General features: G+C 40.4%; 4 protein-coding genes across 4 annotated transcripts; all 4 read right to left on the bottom strand.

Moving 5' to 3' along the window:
• Positions 1 to 501: 501 nt before the first annotated feature.
• On the bottom strand, positions 502 to 3,334 carry LOC115379537 (olfactory receptor 1019-like). The gene is made up of 2 exons (XM_030080244.1): positions 3,299 to 3,334; positions 502 to 1,359 (listed from the first exon to the last, which is right to left on the bottom strand). Exons 1-2 carry the CDS (start codon positions 3,332 to 3,334, stop codon positions 502 to 504), a joined length of 894 nt encoding a protein of 297 aa, XP_029936104.1.
• Positions 3,335 to 4,095: 761 nt separating this feature from the next.
• Positions 4,096 to 5,055, bottom strand: LOC115379536 (olfactory receptor 1D2-like). Its single transcript, XM_030080243.1, has one exon. It carries the CDS (start codon positions 5,053 to 5,055, stop codon positions 4,096 to 4,098), a length of 960 nt encoding a protein of 319 aa, XP_029936103.1.
• Positions 5,056 to 11,509: 6,454 nt separating this feature from the next.
• On the bottom strand, positions 11,510 to 12,442 carry LOC115379951 (putative gustatory receptor clone PTE01). The gene has a single exon (XM_030080936.1). It carries the CDS (start codon positions 12,431 to 12,433, stop codon positions 11,510 to 11,512), a length of 924 nt encoding a protein of 307 aa, XP_029936796.1. The 5' UTR covers positions 12,434 to 12,442.
• An 8,589-nt stretch (positions 12,443 to 21,031) lies between these two features.
• On the bottom strand, positions 21,032 to 21,970 carry LOC115379535 (olfactory receptor 1D2-like). The gene has a single exon (XM_030080242.1). It carries the CDS (start codon positions 21,965 to 21,967, stop codon positions 21,032 to 21,034), a length of 936 nt encoding a protein of 311 aa, XP_029936102.1. The 5' UTR covers positions 21,968 to 21,970.
• Between the last annotated feature and the right edge of the window lie 723 nt (positions 21,971 to 22,693).

The raw sequence follows: 22,693 nt of genomic DNA, 5'->3' as shown, positions 1-22,693 counted from the left end.
TTGGGCTGATTTTGAGTTTGGGTGGCAGAGTTTTTTGATGCTTGTTTTTAAGTAGGGGGCTGTATATATGCACCCATGTTCACATACACACCCACACATAAGTCTATGTGTATGTATATGCATGACATCAATGCACCCAGACCTCTCCCCATTTTTGTTCCTAAATTTTGGGTGGCTATGGAACATTTCATCAGTAGTGTCACCACAGAATCATCGAGGGTTTTGGCCGTTTACACACTAGACCCTCTCCTCTGTGGTGGCCAGCTGGGGTGATCAAATCCCAGCTAATGTTCCAGGTTTTTTTGGAATTGTTTTTGGAGTTGTTTATTTTAGTATTTCTTGCCAATGTTTCGCTATTTTTTGCGCCATGCTTGGGGTCCAGTGGACTTTGTCTGCCAAGGTTAGTGCAGCTGGGATAGATTTTGAGAGGTTGGATGTATATAAGTAGATCATCCGCATGAAGTGAAATCTTTTGTTCCAAGCCATTCCTGGTTATACCTGTTATCCGAGGATCTGATCAAAGCGAAATGGCCAACGGCTCAGCTTGGTCAGTTTGAATCCATATATAAGAGGATTCATAACTGGAGCAATAAGGAGAAATTCTATAGCAATGAAATCTTGAAGGATTTGAGGTAAATCTTTTGAGCCAAATTGCATGTGCATAAAATGAAAAACAATTGTAACAAGAAACGTGACTAAAGAGATTAAGTGGGGCACACATGTCTGCATGAACTTTGTCCTGTCCTCTTTGGATTGCACACATGTTTTCATGAGGTACACATAAGACCATGTTATGAAGACACAATGACATAAATAGATGCACACTGAGAGATATGCAATTACACTGTTTGAAGCAGTGCCAGTGTTAGAGCAAGCAAGTTTAACAATCATCCAGTTTATGCACATGAGTCTCTGAATGTTTGATCCACACAACTTCAGTCTAGAAGTTAGCAGTATGTTAATGGAGAAAATGAAAAGAGGCATTATCCAAGAGAAAAGCAACTCACAGAGCCTCTTTTTAGTCATGACAGAGTGGTACTGCAGGGGTCGACATATAGCAAGATATCTGTTATAAGCCACTGCAGCGAGAATAGATATATCACTTAGAGCAAATGAGTACACTACAAAAGCTTGAAAAAGGCACCCAGCATATGAGATGACATGGGAGGAAGAGAGTAGATCTGAGAGGAATTTGGGGGAGAAACCTGTGGTCCCATAAAGTCCACTGATGCAAAAATTGCACAGTAGAATGCACATAGGCTCATGTAGGTTTTCATCAGTGATGATGGTTATGATGACAGAAACATTAACAAATAAAATTATACAGTACCACAGCAAAGTGAGCCTTCCTGTGGGTATCTACCTTATTGTGGTAGGAAGGTTTGTGTGTCACAATGACCCTGAAGGCTATGCCATCTGGGGCTTTATGCTCCTGGCAAGTTTAACCTTGGTGGACAGGCGGATGGAGAGTGGCCAGACGAAAAGGTGAAGAATACGCAACAGCTTCCTCCAGAAAGCTGTTAGACTTTTAACTGTTGACTTTACCCGTCACTCAGGGATCTCAAGTGAGAAATGCTATCTCATTTTGTGTGCACTATTGCTGTATGTGCAGCTAAATGACAATAAAGCTTGATATAATTTGATTTGATTTTGTCGGATTGATAAAACAGTTGGTGTTGAAATGAGCCCAACAGACGAGCAAATCTGGACTAAAACCCTGCAAGAACCGTGAAAACGGAACCCTGAGTGTGATGTTATACAACCGTACGATCCCGAACCACAGACAGCAGGAGAAACCAAACCACCTCAAATCCGTTTATCACAGGATGTTTCAGAATGGCAAGTTATTTTTGTTAAATATGTTGTAAATATGTTGCCCTGGGAGCTGAGGGGTACTGGCTAAGTTTGCTAGCTTGTGAGCTTGTTGGCCGGGGAGTTGAGGCTAACTGCCTAAGTTCGCTTGCTTGGTAGCTGGTTGCCTGGGGACGCAGGTGCTGTGGGCGGAGTCACTGACGTCAGGACAGACACTGACGTCAAGACTTACAGGAAGTGCAGTCCACTCATTTTACAGGGACAGTTTCAAAAAACGGGCTGTGTGCACTTCTCCATTTACATAGGTGAAATGCCTGGGACAGTATTTATGTGGCCCCAAGACCTTCTCTATCACACAAAAACAACGAAAACTCTCGCATAGTGTGTCCATAATGCTTCCACACTTGAGTTGGTAGTGGACATGGCTGTGGTGGCTCACCCACTGGCAGACTAAAAGTTATACGAAAACATGTCAGTTTCTTTTGTCCAATCAACCTGAGTGACTGAGCTCTCATTTCAGATTTCAGATTTCTTTACTGTCATTGTATAAACATACAACAGAATTCAAGTGCACTCAAGGACTGGGCTCATAAAAACTGACTTATAAAGAGTAATAAAATAATAATAAAATTAATAAATAAACACCTCCATCTCATTCACATTGTACACAATTGTAGCCACACTTCATGTTTCGTGCTGTGCTTTAGTCTGTTCCCATCATACATTGTACATCCATTTGGCAGGTGTATGGTATATAGTATATTTTATATTGTACTGTATTTGAATCATTTAGTAATTTATTGTGTAATTTCAAAAGTATTTGACCATACAGTTGATATGATCCTTGCCGTGCTGTGAAAAACTGCTGTTTGGGGAAACCCTGATTTTTATAAATTGCATCAACAATTTGGCAAATTCTACAGCATTCTGTGTTTTACAGTTGATGCCATTGTCAATATGGAATTCTGTGATTCTATCCAAATTTTCTGCATCACAAAAATTATATGACCCTGTGCTCAGAATGATACCGTCAGTGTGACAAGCAGCTTATAATAATAAAAAAAAAAGCCATATGTTTGTTTTATTTGGGAGAAAGAAGCAGAAAACCGTTTGATTATTTTATTTTTGACTTTTTTCCACAACAAACACATGAAAAAGAAAAAACAAACTGCTAACATTATCAGTAAAATAGGCTTCCACACCTTCAAGAAATAGTTTAGTGAAATTTCTTTGCTAAAACAAATCTGTTCCATATTAACAATAGAAAGCAGAGAGATAGAGACACCCTCCTGAAACGTGGGGGTAATGGAGACTTCCAGTTGATTAATATGAATTTTTTAGGTGTAGCTGTGCCTGTCTTAGGGCCTTTTTTTAGGTGGGAGAGAAACACCCTCATCCTATCAGAACAACCAAATATTGGAAGACCAATTAAAAGCAGAATACCATTTGGACTAAATTTAGCAAACCCTGCAAATTTTTGGCTTACCTGTCCTTCCTGCTCTTCGACAAGCACGTAGCACATCACCTACACACAAACATCACTTTATCACAAATCACAGTGCCATATTAGCCTGCTTTTACAGTGTAGGCTGTATTCATATGGATGCAAGGCACCTTACATCAATAGGGTCAGACGCAACTTGCCACAAAAAAAAAAGAAAAAAAAAAAAAAAAGCAGTGAGAAAGTAGTTTGCTAGAAAGGTTTGCACTGCCATCTGGCTGCAAGCCAGTACTTCTAGTAAACCCTGCATTTTATTTTAAAGTATTTAGTGAGACTGTAAGAAGTAATTTAGGCAATGTCCCAATCTGCATGTCATCTATAGTATCTAAAGCATCTAGTATCTATAGCATCTAAACTCATAAGGAATAAATTACATAATCTTTTTGCTTGTTTAGATATCCAGCCAACATCTAGATATTTAATAGTAACTATACAATATCTATGTTGTCAGTATCTATCTAATATTGTTTCTATAGTAACAAGAAAGTGCTGAAGCTGATGTAAAAGACAAGAATGTGTAAATTTCAGAAATCTCACAAAGGAAATCAGGAAGCATAATTGAGAAAGAGATCTTGATAAGTCAATAGTGTGTGTCACATGCATAAGGCACTGTCAAGTAAATAAATGAACACAGTGCACAAATGTGCAAGGGGATGTTAATTATAAATGAACCCTGTTAGAAACGCATTATGAAATACATTCCAAGTAATTATTACATTTAGAAAAGAACTGTTATATGAAATTGCTGTTCTTTTTTATGAATAGGTTGACAGCTGAATGTCTCATCTTTTTTGAGCTGCCTTGTCTACACACTTCTGATCTTTTCCTCTATCATGAATCACACCTAGAATTCTGTTTCGAATCTTGGTCAGTTTCAACCCATATATTAAAGGATTCAGAATTGGAGGAAAAATGAGAAATTGTATTGCCATGAAGTTCTGGAGGCTCTGAGAAACATCTCTTGGCCCAAATCGCATATACATCAAATCTAAAATCACAGCAAAGCTATAAGTGAAGAGTGAAAGTAAATGTGGTACACACGTTTGCATAAACTTGCTACTATTAGTTTGGGGTTTTATGCACATTCTGATCAGATATATATAAGACCACGCAATAAAAAATGAATGGCTAGCATAAAAAGCAATGTTAAAATAAACAATAGCACTGTTTACAATAGTGACAGAGCAAGCGATTTTGCCTATCAGCCAATTCGAACAGTAGAGTTTATGTATGTGTGAGCCACATAATTTGGACTGAGAGATTGTTATTGTGTTCATGAACATGCAATAAAGGGGTAAGAGCCAAGAGAAAAACACTAGCAGGGAGACTCTTTGTTTGGTCATTACAGAGTGGTACACCAGAGGTCGACATATTGCCACATATCTGTCATAGGCCATCACAGCTAAAATGGATAAATCACAGCCAACCGAGGAGTAAATCACAAAACTCTGAAGCAGGCATCCTGCATATGAGATGACATGAGAAGGAGACAGCAGATCCATGAGGAATTTGGGGTAAAAGCCTGATGTCCCATAAAGTCCATTGATGCAGAGATTACACAGGAAGATGTACATGGGCTCGTGAAGGCTTTTATCCACAATGATGGTTACAATGAGGACAATATTTAAAATCCAAATTATTAAGTAACATAACAAAGTGAGAGAGAAGAGAGTGACTTTTTGTTCCACTGTGCAATTTAACCCTAAAAGAATAAGCAGTGATGTCACAGAAACATTATCCATTTTATGAGAGCTCTCTCAACATTTTGTCCATATGAAGTTTGACAACAGTTAAATCTTGGAAATGTCCATCCCACACAGTGCCATTTCAGATAAAAACATTTGACATAGGATCCTGGGTTGCTGGAGCAGTAGAGAACATCTTGTGCTGTTTGTCTCTAGCCTTACCAAAATGGTTGTTGTTCTTTTTAAATCCCCCTGCTCATGACAACAGGAAGCTGGGAATGCAGACAGTCCAATCAGTGCTTTAAGCTAAAAATATCAGTCAGTATGTCAGCCAATGTATTTGCTAGATCAGAACTGGCCATAATCCAGTGTACTGGCTATAACAGTTCAAGTAACATTAGCAGTTTGGCTTAGTGTAGCAACCTGTAAGGCATTTATAACTATGTTGTAAATGAAGAACACGCATTTGCACCTCAAAAGAAAGGAAATTCATTCAGTACACCCCCATACAACTACAACTGCTGCAATCCTATGGTTGCGTCTGCCCAAACAGCCTGTACTCACTAAGAGGCAGATTCAAAGATTCTCTCACGTAACCCAGTATTATTATTTGTACTTTATTCTCAAATTTGTAACTTTCATCAAGGTTATCTGAAGTCCTAGTTTATGCCATAAAGGTACCGAACTTTGATGCTCAACCCTATTGATATAATGTTTAGGAATCTGTGTGTTGGTGTCTCAGCAAACCAAAGTCCTGGTTACATGGTGACGGTTGACCACGCTGACCACGGCAGAGCGCCACAGTTCAATACATTACTGAACTGTACTTGGGTGGCCGTTAACATACCTGTAACATGTGTATGGGAAACACTGTATTGGTAGTCTCTGCCATCAGTTTCTGTGTGTGTGTGTGTGTGTGTGTGTGTGTGAGAGAGAGAGAGAGAGAGAGAGAGAGAGAGAGAGAGAGAATGTGAGGCAGACATCGTAAAGTGCTTTAAGTGGTTGGTAGACAAGAAGAATGTTATAGAAATGCATTCCATTCATGTCTTTTGATATTTATTCTGTTTTATTATATTGTAGTTGTTGAAGTTGAATCAGATTTGATAATGAAGGTGGAGGGATTTATTTTGATAAACTGTCCCATCCTCTGAGTCACATCCTTTAAGGTGCGTGATAGAACCTTTTCCAAATTGGCAGACAAAACTCTGCACATGCTGCATTCACTGGACTTGGCAGAAGAGTAGGGCTATCACTTATAAAATTTTGACCACGGGTTGTTAATGGTGTCAGCTCAGGAAAATGGATGCTCTATTCCCTCATCTATGCTGTGAAGGAAAGTTTTCTTGTTTTTGAAAGCACTCATTTCGTCTGAGGTTACATACTGAAAGTATCACAAGTTGGAAAGTGACAAGACGGATATTTTACAGTCCAACTTCCCCTGAGAGCAGCATAGCCTCTTCCATTGGTGGAAGTAAACAAAGGAAGGTGTGTCATAGTTAATGCTGAATGAACTTGTTAGAAAGCACAGTGTGCAAACTGTTTTTTGGCTGGGTTGAACACACTAAATTCACGGTGAGAAATCAAAGAAAATGTGATTTTGGAGTGAGGTTCAGTGAATGCAGCCATAAGTTCTCCTGTTTTCATCTGAGCTTCATTAGCACAGTTAATGTAATGACACTCCTGTCCAGAGTTTTAGTGATTGCCCCCACTGTGTCAGCCATTACAGTGCAGCTGCAGCTACGTTTCTACACAGAATTTAACTTCAACTGTGTGTACACGTAAAATCCATCATCCTCAACAACTGACAGAGGCTGCATGTCGAGGGCGACCATTTCCTTAATTAAGTTGTTAATTGCTTCGCTTCGTTGCTTGTCCCATTTTCTGGATATGAAATCCTTCATGCTAGCTTGCTGGTGTTGTCCTCCACTTGCACCTGCACTGATACCGGGCTCTGTCCCCAGGTTATTTGTGTGTTTCCATTGCAGGTGGTTTACCATTGATCCTGTGCTGCTACCCTTAAAGGCTTATTCAGCATGACTCAGTGCACACTTAACAATGTTTCCAGTTACGTTTCTTTCAAACAATTGCCGAACAGTGCTTCTATTTTTGGTGGATGCCATCGCGCTCGTGAGTGAACAAACAACATGTTAGTGTTTTTTCTAAACATTTATGATTGGCTAACCGCGTACAAGTGTACAAGTCCCACCCCTATTACACACTAATGTTGTTGTTTTTTTATTCACAGGCCTTCTGTGATTAAAAAATAAATTATCACAAGTTTAGGCCTAAGTGTGTAAGTGATGAAAACTGCTTTGACCTATGTAAGCCTAAATTCACAGTTTTAACTGGTTGCATCAGACATGACTGAATTACTGTAGGACCATTACATGTGACAGCAGTGTGCCCACCACCACCATCTTTGTCTCATTTTGTGACAGGAAAAATTCCCAAAAAATGCATATTAAACCTAAGGCAGTGTGTGTGTGCATGCTAGGGCTGCATGATACGGACAAAATTTCATACCTCGATATTTATGCTAAATATCTTGATAGTGATATGATATGACTATGGTTTCACACTTATTTGAAATTTTAAGAGTAGCAACAGTAAAAATTGAGCTTCTTCAAAAGCCTTCTTCAAAAAAAACATTATAATAATTCCAATTGGATGTAGAAAATGCAGTAACTTAACAGTTTTTTTTATTGATCAGAGCAGACCAATCATTACAATACATTTTTTTTAAAAATTGAGCAACCGTAACCCTAATGCAATTACTTAATAATTTATGTATATATATATATATATATATATATATATATATATATATATATATACAGTACAGGCCAAAAGTTTGGACACAACTTCTCTGAAATGGTTTTCACTTCACAGGTGTGCCTTATCAGGGTTAATTAGTGGAATTTCTTGCTTTATCAATGGGGTTGGGACCATCAGTTGTGTTGTGCAGAAGTCAGGTTACTACACAGCCGACAGCCCTATTGGACAACTGTTAAAATTCATATTATGGCAAGAACCAATCAGCTAACTAAAGAAAAACGAGTGGCCATCATTACTTGAAGAAATGAAGGTCAGTCAGTCCGGAAAATTACAAAAACTTTAAATGTGTCCCCAAGTGGAGGCGCAAAAACGATCAAGCGCTACAACAAAACTGGCACACATGAGGACCGACTCAGGAAAGGAAGTCCAAGGGCTCTAGTTTCGCAGACCAGGCGAGGCGGGGGCGGAGCGCAGATGCGCTTCGCCAACTGGGTGTGGCCAGGCGGATTTTCCAAGTTTGGCACGCCGTTCTCGGTGGCGCAAGTACTCCGCCATCCCTCCTACCGGCGGAGGGGAGGAGAGAAGGCATGGAGTGGGTTTGACACAGCCGATTCACATGTAACAATCAAATGAGCCCCTGTCCTTGCTTTTAAAATGCGCTGCGTGAAGGCGTAATGAAAGTTTACACAGCTGACATGGAGGTCTATTGCCGCAGGCGGAGTGGAGCTCAGGAGACAGGCGCGGAGCGGAGACCGGCGAGCAGTGCGGACACGTCACCAAAACCTCACAGGCAGGCTTCCGGGATGTTAGACACATGAACGATGCAATAAATACCGAAAAAAACACTATTCAATGCTACGATCACAATCAGCACATACATATATCTCCATATCAACTGTCCCGTCACAGCTGATGTCAGATCAAAGGAGATTGGCACCGTTTGTGCTGATCGTGAGGTTTTGGTGATGTGCGCCAGCCAGCCAAACTTCCACTGCGCCAGCTCCGCTCCGCCTTGCGCTGAAAGTAGACGTGGTTTCAGACGGCGAGCTTTTGGCGCACCTCGGCGAAGCCTTTTGGCACGAAACTGTCACTGCGCCAAGCCGAATCTGTCGGCACCTCCCCCCGCTGTGCCGCCACTCCCATCTTGGCGAACCTCCGCCTGCGAAACTTGGACACTGTCCGCCTCTCCCGCTTCGCCGGTCGAAACTAGCTCTGCGCGGGGTTCACCTCACTGCGCCACCCCGCGCTGCGCCGGGAAACTAGAGCCCCAAGAGTCACCTCTGCTTCTGAGGACAAGTTCATCCGAGTCACCAGCCTCAGAAATCACAAGTTAACAGCAGCTCAGATCAGAGACCAGATAAATGCCACACAGAGTTCTAGCAGCAGACCCATCTCTAGAACAACTGTTAAGAGGAGACTGCGCGAATCAGGCCTTCATGGCCAAATAGCTGCTAGGAAACCACTGCTAAGGAAAGGCAACAAGCAGAAGAGATTTGTTTGGGCCAAGAAACACAAGGAATGGACATTAGACCAGTGGAAATCTGTGCTTTGGTCTGATGAGTCCAAATTTGAGATCTTTGGTTCCAACCGCCGTGTCTTTGTGAGACGCAGAAAAGGTGAACGGATGGATTCCACATGTCTGGTTCCCACTGTGAAGCATGGAGGAGGAGGTGTGATGGTGTGGGGGTGTTTTGCTGGTGACACTGTTGGGGATTTATTCAAAATTGAAGGCACACTGAACCAGCATGGCTACCACAGCTTCCTGCAGCGACATGCCATCCCATCCGGTTTGCGCTTAGTTGGACGATCATTTATTTTTCAACAGGACAATAATCCCAAACACACCTCCAGGCTGTGTAAGGGCTATTTGACCAAGAAGGAGAGTGATGGAGTGCTGCGCCAGATGACCTGGCCTCCACAGTCACCGGACCTGAACTCAATCGAGATGGTTTGGGGTGAGCTGGACCGCAGAGTGAAGGCAAAGGGGCCAACAAGTGCTAAACACCTCTGGGAACTCCTTCAAGACTGTTGGAAAACCATTTCAGGTGACTACCTCTTGAAGCTCATCGAGAGAATGCCAAGAGTGTGCAAAGCAGTAATCAGAGCAAAGGGTGGCTATTTTGAAGAAACTAGAATATAAAACATGTTTTCAGTTATTTCACCTTTTTTTGTTAAGTACATAACTCCACATGTGTTCATTCATAGTTTTGATTCCTTCAGTGAAAATCTACAATGTAAATAGTCATGAAAATAAAGAAAATGCATTGAATGAGAAGGTGTGTCCAAACTTTTGGCCTGCACTGTATATATATATATATATATATATATATATTTATATGTATATATATTCAGAACAGGCAAATCAGTGTCTCATAAGCCTTACTCTATGCATTTAAACTGCTTAACATTAATAAACATTTTATAATGGTTGGAGGAATTAAGCAGCACAAAGAGCTAAAATATCATTTCCCTATAAATCATTAATAATATATCAGAACTACATGACAGTTAATTGTTGAAAACATTCTGAAAGCATTCACTGGACCTAAGGGGCAAAATTTGATAAGATTTTAGACAACTAGTCACAATCAAAACAATTAAGTAGGCAAGCCACCATAGCGGCAGAGCTGTATCATCAAAACCGTGCTGGATTCTGTTTTGACAATAAAAATGCATCGGAGCTATTTATTAATAATCAGGGTTTAAAATCTGCTCTTTCGTACAGCTGCTTTTTACAGAACTGAGGTTAGAACAGACACCCAGCCATATACTAGGTTTTGACCTTGTCTTGTTTCCATGAGTATTTCAGTTGCTAATAAGTCTATGTAATCATGGCCACAGTGTGCACAGGCCAGATCCTTTTCTTTTTGGCTACTGTGGTGATCTGCCAGATCTGTGAAGGCTGTGAAAGGAGAATAACATGAGAAACTTCCTTAGTTGTATTTACAATGTAAAGATTGTTGGTAGCACCGATAAATAAAGAGTAGGCTGTCCATTCTATGAGCATTTTGTTCACATTATAGTGCAGTTTCACTTTGACACTACACTTTGACACTACACAAGTGTTACAATAAAAAAAAATAGACATGCAATATCCCATTTTTTTCTTTTCTTTCTTTTTTTTCTCCAAAGAGTTGCATCAAAATGATCTGTCTGATCTAACCTTCTGAGTATTTTACTCTAATTTGGCCTTAAATTGCTGTACAAATGCATAGTGTAATTGGAAATGAAGTTGAATTCAGATTTCTGCATTAAATACTCTCAAAAGCTACATAATATGCAATAGAAAATTTGAAGGACAAGTATATGAGATAAGAAACCTGAATGATGAGGCACAGATGTCATGAAAAATGATACTAACGTAATGTGATAAACTTGCACAAACATATTAAAAAGAGGAAACATCAATAACAGATCAAGTCAAATATGTAGACCTTGTGTATCCTTCAAAATATTAGACCTATATTGATTTCTTTCTTGTTAGCAGTTTCCATAAACTCACCTTATTGTACTGAATAATGGTGCTGGACAAATGTTAACCGATAGATGATATTACTGATACTTCATCTGAGTGACACTCAAACTGCTGAAATAAACATAATGAATTTAACAATGCTTTTTGTAAAAATCCAATTAATGAAGTCCATGTATATTTGACAAAACATGTTCATTGTGTTAAAATCATGAGCTGGAGCTCCTCACAGACCAGTTCATGGTTATTGTCTAGATACTTCAGTCAACTTTTGCTCCATATAACACCCAGAATTCTGTTCCTAATTTTGGTCAGTGTGAAACCATATATTAGAGGATTGACGATTGGAGGAATGAAGAGAAATTCTATTGACATGAAGTTCTGGAGGTTTTGTGATAACTCTTTTGAGCCAAACCGCGTGTACATTAAATCAAAAAGCAAAGAAACAACAACATTGAGTAATGACAGCAAATGTGGCACACATGTTTGCATAAACTTCCCCCTGTTCTCTTTGGATTTTATACATGTTTTGATTAACAACATATAAGACCAAATGACAAAAATAACATGGCACAAATAAAAACTAATATTAAAGTATGGAATAACAATGTTGGCAATTGACATAGAGCAAGCTAGTTTTCCAATTAACCAGTTAACACAGTAGATCTTGGGTATGTGTGAGCCACATAATGTTAATCTTGCTGTTGTTATTGTGCTCATGAACAACAAATAAAGTGGCAAAAGCCAGGTCAAAAACACTAAAAAACACACTCTTTCTTTGGTCATAACAGAGTGGTACACCAGAGGTCGACATATTGCCACATATCTGTCATAGGCCATCAGAGCTAGGATAGAGAAGTCACCACAAGCTGAGGAGTGTATCACAAAACCCTGTAGCAGGCATCCGGTGTAAGAAATGACATGAGAAGGAGACAACAGATCCATGAGGAATTTGGGGTAAAAGCCTGATGTCCCATAAAGTCCATTGATGCAGAGATTACACAGGAAGATGTACATGGGCTCGTGAAGGCTTTTGTCCACAATGATGGCAACAATGACTGTCACATTAACCAGCCAAATCACACAGTAACACAACAGAGTGAGGCAGAAGAGAGTGACTCTGTGGTTCGCTGTGCCATTCAACCCCGACAGAGTAAACACAGTCATAACTGAAACATTATCCATCATGCTGACAATAGGCAACTGCACTTGACCTAACCTACCAAGTTGCTGGAGTAGAAATGGCCATCTTGTTGCCTCCCCATCCCTGTCATGGTGTGTTGTGATTTGAGTCTTGTTTTTATCCTCACATTGCAGCAACAACTAATGACATGGCTGAGATGGGAGATCATTGTCATAGCTTTATTCATTTAGGGCGGGTCAATTGAGAGCAAGCTCTCTTTTGCAGTTCTGTTCTGATGACAATACAAATGTACATACAATACAAAAGCAATTAAAATAATAAATAAAAGTGAATAATTTACACAGTAAAATGTAAATGTAATAATAAATACACAATCGATGTTAAAGACATAAACATTAAAATATCAATTCAATACAGCAATAATAACAGCATTACATCATGGTACAGACAAAAAGCATTTGGCTTTTGGGTTCACTGAAGAGTAAAAACCTAGAGAGGTAAGTAAATGTCACCACTGAAGTGCCATGTTGAGGTTTTTTTTTTTTTAAATCAAGCAGTGACTAGCAATTCTGGACAATGTAGGGCATCTCTTGGTCTGAGTAGATGAGTCCAACACTTACAACAGTGATTAGCAACCTTTTAACGTTTGAAGTGATGTCTTTTAGTGACACGAGACAAACTAGTTTACTCTATTGCGCCCCAAGTGCTTGTGACTGACCACTGGCAAGAACTCCTCTTTGTGCAAAGGAACTATACTGAGCAACCTCTGTGTGCCAAGGAATTGTCATATGTTAACGTGGCTGCTCTTGAGATGGCGAAGGAGGACCCCCTCATTAGGCCGGCGACGTGAACGACACCACTCTCAAGGCTGGTGCCGTGCACGGGACCACAACAAGGACCGGTGACATAGGTGGAACGGGTCTAGAGGTCAGCTTGTCTGAATGTAGGAGGACACATGTCAAGGATCCTTGGATGGAAGAAACAGGAATTGTACATCAGGAAGCCAGAGGGTTGACCTCAGGAACCACATGAGGTTGAACCACTGAAGACTCAGGAGGTGAAGCCAGGAAAATGGGCCACTGGAAGCTTAGGAAACTTGGTCACTGGATACACAGGAAACTGGAAAACCAAGACTGCTGCAGACTCTGGAGGCATGGGATGCTGCAGGCTCTCTAGACCCAGGAAGGTTACCGGGTTTACAGGAAGTGGAACTGTATGGGGATTGGTATAAGGCAAACCATACAGTACAGGCCAAAAGTTTGGACACACCTTCTCATTCAATGCATTTTCTTTATTTTCATGACTATTTACATTGTAGATTCTCACTGAAGGAATCAAAACTATGAATGAACACATGTGGAGTTATGTACTTAACAAAAAAAGGTGAGATAACTGAAAACATGTTTTATATTCTAGTTTCTTCAAAATAGCCACCCTTTGCTCTGATTACTGCTTTGCATACTTTTGGCCTCCAGCATAGGCACTGGAGGTTGACGTGTTGCCGATCTAGCCAGCATAGCTGGATGGGGTGACACAGGTTGGACAATCTCTGGTTGCAGTTAAGCAGAAACTGGAAGCAGGGCTGAAGCATGAGCAATGGGCACTCGGGCCGGAGCTGCCACATGCTTCAGTAAAGGTACTGTGGTGTGAGGCTGCTGGAGCTTGTAACTAAACTGCTTGAGCTGGTAAAAAGTCTGCTCAGGCACAGAGAGTGGAGGGCTGCAGCTACTATTCACTATTACACACACTAGGTCTGCCCAGTGTACACATTTTGTCCATAGGCGGAGTTTGAAATTTGCGCTGGGGGGGCCAAACATTTTTTTTTATTATTATTTTATTTATTACAATACCAAACATAATGTAATTCAGATTTATTTCTGAAAATAATCTTATTTTATTGCATTGCTTAAATGTTTGTAGATATGTATACAGAAAAAAAAATATTGGACCTATTTTTGACTCAATGTAGTGACACATTTCAGACGCTACGCCCCCCCCCCCCCCCCCCCCCCCCCCCCGCAAACTCCGTCTATGATTTTGTCATAAAGCAATCATATTAGATTTGAAGATTTATTTTCTTTCTTCATTTTTGCCACTGAATCGAAATCTGCACTGTACAAGCAAAACTGACCAACATAATGCATGATGGCACTTTATTCTGTTCTTATAAATGCATATTTATTCCATCCATACACAACAGATAATGTTACAGTAATGTCATAATATTGCAAGGTGGGGCTAATTCCCTCCCTGTCTCCATACCTGTCACTCTCTTGTCGTGCCTCTGATAGGTTTTAAGGTGAAGGGCAGGGATCCCCAACACCTTACTTATTTTTTTTAGGGCAGCATACCCCAGACCCAACTCGTGGGCCAAGAGGACCATCCTCACATTGACGTCAAACGCCACATCACTACGGGATTCATCTTGAAGTCGCGGCGACGTGTAAACACTCCTCCTGTACTTGTCTGTGTGACACAGACGGCACTCCAGCAACAGGCTGCTGCAAAACCCCTGATTTTTCTCATCTATAATTATTGTCAGCCTTGACCCAGCACAATTTGGACAAACTAAATCATTTATTAGCTCGTTCAGTCGGGCGACATGGACAAGCAGCCACTGCTGTGTGGCATGCGTGTCGGTATTCACAAGATCCAACTCCCCCCGGTTTCCCATCGACAGTTTACGCGAAGAAGCGCTTCCCGAATATTTTTCACGGGGTAATTCATCTGCTTTCTTCCTTTTGCATTCCCTGGCTTTTAACAGTTGTTGTCTCCTCTTTACTGATTTTCCCGACATTGCGTTCATTCATTGACAACAAATCCCGCGAAAAGGATATGTCAAATATACCGCGTGAAGCGTCTGAACGAATCATGATACCAGAAACCAACACAGACCAATGAGATTACGCTCCTAGCTTTAAATACCCCTTTGGATGTTCATGATTGGTTGCTGGTAGAAAGGAAATGCCCTTGTTTGGATAACATTGCGTTGTGTGCATGTGTGGGAGACGGAGAGCGGAGACTCCGCTTCAGTGAGAGAGCAGTGGACTGGAACTCCGCCCAGCGCGGAGTAAATTTAACCCCTCTAGCAGACCAAACGCGATGAAATAAACACATAAATGTATAATTTGGACATTTTCTTCATGGTAGTTTGAAAGATTACATGTTCATGGAGTGAAAGAGCCCAAAATCTCTTTGATTGACCTTAATTGACTTTAATTGACCACTGCATGAAAAATCGATGATTTTGCCTGCCGTGTCTCGCCTTAAGGGAGAAGTTGACACTGGGGGCCCACAGGCAGAATCGAGTCTCTGATGGAGCCTAAAAGGACACACGCCACATCTGGCAAAGCGAGATCCCCCAAAAGCCAGACAGGTGCCCCAGAAGGGGTTGGTCTCAACAGGGTCTGTCCTTGGTGCGATCATTCTATCACATGTAAACTTGGCAGGGGGACCAAGTTCAGAAGATGAGGCAAACTTCCCTGAAGTGAATCTTTGATTTACAGTGCACAGGTGAAACACAACGCTGATAAATTGAATATGATGAGCTTAGGGATACCTCCACAGAATAAGGAGGGTGCCTGGTGATATCCCTCAAGCATTTTCAGATATTAACTTCTTTATGCCTGAAGCAGCCCTGCGATGGACTGGCGACCTGTCCAGGGTGTTTCACTGCCTTCGCCCTATGAGCGCTGGGATAGGCTCCAGCAACCCCCCCGCGACCCTAGTGAGGATAAGCGGTTTAGAAGATGAATGAATGAATGCCTGGAGCACCGAAAGCCCCGGAAAATAGATGTTTATGCGATTTCATGCAAAATAGTCAAAATGAAATGGATCAAATTTACTTTGCAAGATGGTTATTCACAAAGGATTTCATGTGCAATGTATTTTTATAACAAAGTAAGGAATATTAACACTTTTTGCCCAGTGACATTTCTTGAGCATTTTCAGATATTCAATCCATTTTCAGATATTAACCCACAAAGGGCTCGCCAAGTAGTTACGGTTAGAAGAGCTTCAGAGGCTGATCTTAGTATGACAGGGAGCAGGACCATTGTCCCTCAGGCCAAGACAAAAGCACTCTACATACCCCTGATGGATATGAAGCCATCTGATCCCAATGATGACAGTCATGGCATGGGCCATATCAGGATGTGTCACTGTGGGGTCTTACTATGGGTTGGAAAAAGGCTCTGTTGTCAAAGTCGTGTAAGCGGGTTTGCAACTATGGAGGACTAAAAGGGACAGAATGAAATAAATAAATACATCTTTAAATACTTAAAAGTGTCATTAATTAATTAAAATGGGAATTAAATAAATAAATGTGTCATTAATTCATTAAAATACCAGCTCATTTAATGTAAAAACACATATATAATTATTTCATTATTTATTTAATTATTTTATGGACCGGTGTTGCAGTGCTTCATGAATTAATTTTATCTGTCAAAGTCACCCATCAAAGTCAGTGGGCGGGACTAACGCGAATATAGCCTAATCGATTGCTTAGGTCTGAAGCCTGGAAGTCTGCCGGAGCCGGAGGAGTTTTGCTGAGAGCCTTTCCAGTTAAAGTTGCTGCTTCTCTGAGTAGTTCTGGGCAACTTCTCGACATTTTGTGGCTGCACCTATCTAGCACGCATCGCGCACCGCAATAACATTTGCCCCTGCAAGTCCCCCATTTGCTTGAACCGAGTAAAGGTTGCGCCACCAAGTGTGTCAGAATATCAAATCAAATCAAATCAAATCAAGCTTTATTGTCATTAAGCTACACATACAGCAGTAGTGCACACAAAATGAGATAGAGTTTTTCACTTAGGATCCCCGACTGATGGTAAAGTTAGCAGTTTAAAAGTCTAACAGCTTTCTGGAGGAAGCTGTTGCTCATTCTGGCGGTTTTGCTTTTCACCGTTTGCCTGATGGCAGCAGCTCAAAGTATTTGTGGAGCGGGTGAGAGGGGTCTCTGGCAATGTTCAGTGCTCTACTCCTGCAGGGATGGGATGTTTCCATGGAGCCATGTCTCCGCAAAAGCAAGCACACAGCAGTCTCTCTCCTGCGGGTGTCTTAGCAAGCGTAGCTCGTCCAGCTTGTTGTCGAGGGAGCGAACATTAGAGAGCAAGAGCCACGGTCCTGCTGGTCTGGGGAGGTTAGCCTTTAGCCTGTAGCCTTTAGCCTGTAGCCTCTAGCCTCTAGCCTAGCGTGGATCCCGGCTCTCTTCCCCTTCCTTTGTTTACGTTCGCACCGCTTGCGCTCCCTCCTCTCCCTGGTGACGGCCGGTGTAGACGCAGGTAAAATCCCGTGCTGGCGTAGTGTGTCCACATCAAAGCAGAGAGCCTCAGTTCTTGCAGCATGCTTTACTCTGATGTTTAGTAAAGTCTCTCGGCTGTAGGTTATGCAACCTGAGCGTCTGGGTTAAGCAAAACAGTTAAAAACTTTCACTCTAGAATATGTTTACTTGCTCTGCATCAATCGCTTATATGAAGTCGATCTGTCTTGACTTGCTGTGCTGGGTAACCAATCAGGTGTTAGGATCCGCCCACTGACTTTGATGGGTGAGTTTGACAGATAAAATTAATTCATGAAGCACTGCAACACCGGTCCATGAAATAATTAAATAAATAATGAAATAATTATATACATATGTTTTTACATTAAATGAACTGGTATTTTAATGGATTAATGACACATTTAATGACACATTTATTTATTTAATTCCCATTTTAATTAATTAATGACACTTTTAAGTATTTATTTAAAGATGTATTTATTTATTTCATTCTGTCCCTTTTAGTCCTCCATATGCAACTACTGGCCATTGGCAGTATGGACTTACCATTCCAGCAAGTCCTCGATGAAGCCACTGTCTTTATCTCAGCCTGTTATGGCTTAAAGGAGAACATGGACATGTTACACATGAGGGTATTTATCTGGGAAAAAAAGAAAGGGAAAGGACATGTCTGCTTCAAATCTAGCTTCTCTACTGCTAATGAAGAAAGCATTCATTGAGAATGATAAGAACACCCACTTTCAAGCAATGTTATGACAAAATCTCAATGTAAATCTGCAGCCCGTGTTGAGACTTGATGAATTTGGATGGAAAAAGACAAATGCAACAGGTCACTTAGGCCAATCAATGTACGTGAAGATTACAAGATGATCAGGTGTGGCTGCAAGAAGTGAAACTGTCAGTGCACGGCTTGCCGTGCACAATATTCTATGCATGTTTCAGGGTAGGACGCTCAAGGTCTTTTTCTACATGTTAATAAGCAACGGCTCAGTGGGTGCACAGTAAGGTTCATCCACTGTGATTTGTATTGTCATCAAAACTGTTTTCTGGAACTCAGGCAGGAACTCTGTCTATTCTCAGTTGACTTTGCTCAGAGACTGTATTTTGACTGCTCTGTGTATGTGGGTGGGTGGGTGGCTGGGTGTTTGGACAGGCTAAGTCCCGCCATTGGTGAAACACAGCACAGTGGTGGGTAGGTGTCATCGTTCATTTGGAAGTTTCAATTCATTTTGGTCCATTCACCAAAATGATTGGGTCATTAGTTAGTTCAGTGTTTCTGTATGAGTGCCATGTGCCTATGTCGCTTCTGAACACTGAGCCTCAGCATAAAAAGGGCAAAACACAAATGCTAGATTAAGTCTGCGTCCTCAGATATAATGTTTATACATATGAGCTCTGCATTAGAAAATGATTAATTCTGCAGAAACTTTCTCACTTGGCGCCGTAAGGTTTATTTGGTTTGCCAGCCGGTTGGTGGCCAAGTGTGCTGCCTTTTCAGTCACTTGCTTACAACTCCCTTATCCATTGCTCCAGCTTGTTACCTCCTGGTAACCAAGGCAGTGGTAGGGGAAAATGCAGGAATTGCTATGGAATACGTTTACATTTAATGTATCCTTGTATATTTTTGTTCTTTTAATAAGACGTTTTGTGTGGTTTACGACAGCGTCATGTAACCTTGCACATAACGCCAACCAGCATTAATAACAATAATCCTTGGAACTGGATCAGTAATTGATTTCATTTGATACCCAAAGCCCAGGTAACGGAATCGGACCAGAACAGAAAAAAAGCTGAAGAATAAAAGTTGTCTATTAAAAAAAACAATGAAATCACAAAGTACAATGAAGACATATGGTACAAAAAACAGTAACCTCACAGATGTACAATAAAGCATTAGCAAAATAACAAAAAACACTAACTTCCCCTTCTACAAAACCTACGCTCTCATTCATTCTCACACACATACTCTATAAATGTTTCATGTTCCATGCATGCTTTGTATGCGTCACACCTGGCCGCATATATCTTACTCCAGTGCTGAAATTCAGTGTGTGTGCTGCACCACCCTACCAGGGTTAAGGCCCTGTCTTTGTCTAGTTTTGTGCATTACCTGTTGTGTCTTCCCTGGTTCAAATGTACTCAAAACCAACAAGTTACCAAGATATAAAGGTAGATCTCAAATACAAATACGTGGGATAGGATGAAACTTCATAACTAATAATTAAACACAAAAATGATGTGATGGAGAAGTTGTCCTTAGCTGTGAAGCTAACACTCATGAACACTACTGGCCTAAAACTATTATTATTTAAATGTTAAATAGTGATAAAATGTTGTTATTCTGGTAAAAAAAAAAAAAAAAAAAAAAAAAAATTATCAGGACAGACTAGATATAAACACTCAGCATTTATTGATTGTACTCATTTGTAATATTATCTACTCACTGAAATGTAAGCAACCTATGTAATCTTTAAAATCATCTTTAAAATATCAAGGGCATGTACAAACAACAAAATTTGTTACATGATATTGAGAGTTGGAGATCTCTGTGGAAAGAAATCCCGAAATTAGTAAAGATAAACTCTGACATTAACAGTTCTTCCATTCTGTGTTAGGGCTGAGCTCCTCCACATACACAAACACTCATAAACAGGGAGCGGACAGCCAAGCAGAGAGGCTGTGGTGGATTGAAAGATAATATTCTACTTGAACTGACAACAACTATGCGTTAATGTAACTGCAGTACAACCTTTCATAAATAAAAAGCCAGTACTTTAGCAATATATCTGTTCATTAAGCATAAACATGTAGGAAAGGGATATTTTCATCTGCTTTGCCCACAGTCTCATCCACTGTTGTCGTTTTGCATAAGCACAGCATGCTAGCTTAGCTAAGAGTGGATTGTTACAATCAAACTAAAACAAAAGCTGGCTGTAGTCTTTTATCTGTTTAAGTTTACCAAGCATTCTTGCAAACTTCGCTCCTGGCCGACACAAAGCAGCCCCTCCTCCCTCTGCCTGAGGACAAAGGACAGGATGAATGACTGAGAATGGCTGATGTCAGGAAACTTTAATTTATTAACATTATAGATTTATTTCCAATGAGATATCAAAGTCACTTTGCTATTGTGAACTTTGCTTTTGCTTCTGTAGAGACATTTAGTTAAATTTAAATTACAGATAAAGAATAATCCTATCTTAAATGTAATCTTTTGAAAATATATATATTTAAAAAGCAATTAACTAATGAAAAAGAACCAATAAGCATACTGATAAAGAACTCAACCAATAAGGAGTATCATTAAGAGTAGTATTATTGATAAAATCCTAACAATACCCGTCTGTACTCATGATTTTTGTTATGATACTTTCCAACCTAAACTACAGGCAAAACTCAGAATTCTGTTTCTGATTTTTGTCATTTTGAAACCATATATTAGAGGATTGACAATTGGAGGAATCAAGAGAAATTCTATTGACATGAAGTTTTGGAGGTCTTGTGATAACTCTTTTGAGCCAAACCGCATGTACATTAAATCAACAAACACAGAAACAACAACATTGACTACAGAGCATAAATGTGGCACACATGTTTGTACAAACTTCCTCCTGTTTTTTTTCGACTTTACACATGTTTTTGTTAAAAACATATAAGTCCAAACAACAAAAATAGCATGGGACAAATAAATACCAATACCAAAATATGGAATAACAATGTTGGCAATTGACATAGAGCAAGCTAGTTTTCCAATAAACCAGTTAGCACAGTAGATCTTGGGTATGTGTGAGCCACATAATGTTGATCTTGCTGTTGTTATTGTGCTCATGAACATCAAATAAAGTGGCAAAAGCCAGGTCAAAAACACTAACAAACACACTCTTTGTTTGGTCATAACAGAGTGGTACACCAGAGGACGACATATTGCCATATATCTGTCATAGGCCATCAGAGCTAGGATAGTGAAGTCACCACAAGCTGAGGAGTGTATCACAAATCCCTGTAGCAGGCATCCGGTGTAAGAAATGACATGAGAAGGAGACAACAGATCCATGAGGAATTTGGGGTAAAAGCCTGATGTCCCATAAAGTCCATTGATGCAGAGATTACACAGGAAGATGTACATGGGCTCGTGAAGGCTTTTGTCTACAATGACGGCAACAATGATAGTCACATTAATCAGCCAAATCACACAGTAACACAACAGAGTGAGGCAGAAGAGAGTGACTCTGTGGTTCGCTGTGCCATTCAACCCCGACAGAGTAAACACAGTCATAACTGAAACATTATCCATCATTATTGACAATAAGCTTAATAGGTAATCTAATTCCACAACACTCCTCTGTAGATAGGTACACTTGACCTAACCTACCAAGTTGCGGGAGACGAAATGGCCATCTTGTTGCCTCTCCATCCCTGTCATGGTGTGTTGTGATTTGAGTCTTGTTTTTATCCTCTCATTGCAGCAACAACTAATGACATGGCTGAGATGGTAATTCAGACAATCCAATCAGTAGCTGGGTCTCCATCCACCTATTTTTATTCGCATTTTCAGAAATTGCGAGAAAAAAAAACTTGGATGGAAACGCCAGAAATTTGAAAAACGGCTGAAAATTCGCAAAAAAGTTTTTACGCTTGGAGGGGGTGGTTTTCTCAGCGTGTTGATAAAAGAAAATGCGACTTTTTGCTGTGGAAACAGGTTTTGCGAATAAACGATGAATTGAAGAAATGGAGCCGGATCCATCATTTTCGTGAAACCGGTTCCCATAACGATTCCTGGAATTTCTCATCTGCATTCATTTTGCATTCATTTTTCAGTTGTGTGCACTGAAGCGACTGCGGTGACGTCACCTCACCTACAAGACTGAGTGGGCTCGGGCATATTCCTGCTCATTCATTGGTAGATGAATTGTTAGGTCTGTTTGATAAGTAATTTACGTTTTTAAAACAAATAATAATTTAACATATTGTTAAGTAAGTCAAGCTTACTGGTAAACATCTACTCTTTCAAGATAATTTATTA

Source organism: Myripristis murdjan, chromosome 21 (assembly GCF_902150065.1).
Source record: "Myripristis murdjan chromosome 21, fMyrMur1.1, whole genome shotgun sequence".
Classification (NCBI taxonomy): Eukaryota; Metazoa; Chordata; class Actinopteri; order Holocentriformes; family Holocentridae; genus Myripristis; species Myripristis murdjan.
The sequence above is the reverse complement of the archived record's forward strand: the minus strand, read 5'-3'. Positions and strand labels throughout refer to the sequence as shown.